Below are 2,569 nucleotides of genomic sequence, written 5' to 3' on the forward strand. Positions count from 1 at the left end.
CGCGAATAATTAATGGCGGGCACACATAGATGTGCACCCAAATGTTTTGCAATTCCTGTGTTTCTAGTAACTTCTATGTTTACGCCAACTGATCAAATTCATCACGGGGAATTTACATTAAAAAAATTGCCAACCACCATGTATTTGTGCGCCTTTAATAACATTCCTTTCTTGCTTGGGTAGTTCTGTGTTTACGTCAACTTTCTCATCCTCCCCAGGAGTTGACCCTAATAGACACGCACCCAAGTGTTTGCACACCTTTTGAAATATTTCCTTATCATTTAGCTGTTTTTTCATGTATGCCAACTTTTCCAGCGTCTCCTAACTTATAAGACTGTCATATTCGGAAAGACATAGATGTGCACCCAAATTCTCTTGCAATATCTTTTCTCTATGTAGTGTTCATGTATAATGCCGACATACATCAATACTTGTATCTTGTCAATGTTATAAAGTAGGAGATACCCAAGTTAGCCTTTTTGAAGTAACTATTAATTGATCTTCCCTGACCGAGTAAGAATTTTGTGTTATTTTTTTAGTTGAGAAACTATGCGTTGCTTTATATGACTTGAGATCAAATGTTTAAATTTGTAACTGGTTAAACTTTTTTAGCATTTTCTAATCAAACTGTAGACAACTATGATGAAGATCCTTGCAGGTTTCTCAGTATGAGAGGAATTTTTTTTTGACAGACATGTAATGACGAGACTTACCGAGGAGTTAGGACGAGGGTAATGGCTGTGAGAGACCAAAAGTCCTTCTTTTCCAGCTTGCTGACGAAGCCACCTAAGAGAACGACGGTGGTCCACGCAAGCACGAGGTAGCCCAGCCCCCTAACGGCCATCAACAAGTACGCCATGAACAGGGAATAGAAGTTGATATACTGTACTTCCATCCAGCGGAAGTCAGCTTCTCTCCCAGCCATCCGAACAGCCTGCTGAAAATTATAACTCATTGCTAATTAATTTGAACGTGCATGCAGCATGTTCATTTAAGTAAGAAGCAGAGCAACTGTTGTGCCAAACCAGGGGCTGACGCCATTGCAGCATGAATTCTGCAGAAACTAAGCAAAAAACTAAACCACAAAGTGTCTACTACCTCCGTCCCAAATTATAAGACGTTCTATTAGGCTATTTTAACCTGCCAAAATATCTTATAGTTTTGAACAGAGGAAGTACTTGTGCTCTGCTTGTAAACCATGGCTTCCCTTCCTGACCTCACGGAATCTATCTGCTCACTTCCTCAGTACAATGAATCCCAAAGATCTTGTGGTATTCGATACTAAACACGCCAACAGAATGCTCCTTAACAGCAAAGTACTGCTTAATGATGTTCCTTGCACTTTTTGGTAAGGCAGGAGAAGGGAAACTAAAAGGACAACGTCAACATGGAAGCGAGATCACATGGAAGAGAGATTCCCCACAAAAAAAAAACATGGAAGAGAGATCACATGCTCGGATCCATTCAAGGGGCCACGGACTCACCTACTGGACCAAGGTTGGCGACGAAGAGTGCAAGAAGATGATGCCTGGGCGTCACCACAGATGAAGCGCAAGTCCTAGAAGATGCTGCAGCAAGGCGGAGAAAAATTCCATCATTTTACAGGGAAAAGCAGAAACGAGGTGGAGGACATCACTTCAAACCTTGGCAGGCAGAAACGAGGACTTGACCGAAGGGAAATGGAGTGGAGTGGAGTGAAGCGGGGCAATAAGGTGATCCGTGATCAGCTGGCATATGCACACACACACGCAGATAAAGGACAGGTGTAGTTAAGTAGAGATGTGCAATGGGCTGGGTGGAGGATCCGCGTGCGTGCAACACCTAGGACTAGGAGCATTGGCCCATGCCAGTAGGGTCCTTAAATAACATTTCCCTTCCAGTGCTCCAACATCAATGTCGTCTGCCCAACGCTCCAGCATAGGTCGAGCTTTGCTGGTCAGGGCCAGCCGTGCCTTCAATTCACACCACCATCCAGGTATCCAGCCAGCGTCCTGGCTAAGCCTGGTGCATTATTGAGCTTGAGCATGTCAAATGGACGGCGGTGATCTTTACAGCGTACATACGTGCTTGGTGTAACCTAAAGCACAAGGCCATTCTAAAGTAAAATAAATCCATTCCTGTCCCCTTTAGCACTGCTAGTTAAAAGAGTAGGCCTTGGAGTCACCACAGATCAAGCGCCAGAAGATGGCTGCAGCAAGGTGGAGGATAATGTCGTCATTTCACAGGGAAAAAGCAGAAGCGAGGAGGAAGGCAGAGCTCCAAACCTTGACAATGACATGCATGGAAAATCATACACGAGGAGGAAGGCAGAACATCCAATTTAGCACAGAGACACACCACATGTATGATGGTTAAGTAGATCTACCTGTCCTGTGCTGGAGGATCAGCGCGTGACACAAGGACTAGGGGCATTGACCCACGCTGGTACAGCCCTTAAGTCACATTATTGAGCTGCGAGCGTCCTGGTTCAGCCTCGTGCATTATTGAGCTTGAGCGTGTCAAATGGATGGTGACCTTGACGCTGGTCATAGTGGGAATAACTTAGCTAGTAACAAAGCGCATTTTAAGA

At 44.6% G+C, this 2,569-nt stretch overlaps 1 protein-coding gene across 2 annotated transcripts in view; it reads right to left on the minus strand.

Annotated features, from left to right (window-relative positions):
* The window catches only part of LOC123149680 (uncharacterized), a 23,007-nt gene extending 21,098 nt beyond the window's left edge, over positions 1 to 1,909 (minus strand). The window contains exons 1-3 of one of the 2 annotated variants that reach the window (XM_044569388.1): positions 1,644 to 1,909; positions 1,485 to 1,568; positions 714 to 934 (exon numbers count right to left, since the gene is read on the minus strand). In XM_044569388.1, coding sequence (XP_044425323.1) covers positions 714 to 925 — 212 coding nt within the window. In that variant the 5' untranslated portion in view covers positions 926 to 934; positions 1,485 to 1,568; positions 1,644 to 1,909. Of the gene's footprint in view, positions 1 to 713; positions 938 to 1,484; positions 1,569 to 1,643 lie in introns of both variants that reach the window. The other variant, XM_044569387.1, reaches the window with a different exon arrangement.
* Between the last annotated feature and the right edge of the window lie 660 nt (positions 1,910 to 2,569).

Source organism: Triticum aestivum, chromosome 7A (assembly GCF_018294505.1).
Source record: "Triticum aestivum cultivar Chinese Spring chromosome 7A, IWGSC CS RefSeq v2.1, whole genome shotgun sequence".
Taxonomy (NCBI): domain Eukaryota; kingdom Viridiplantae; phylum Streptophyta; class Magnoliopsida; order Poales; family Poaceae; genus Triticum; species Triticum aestivum.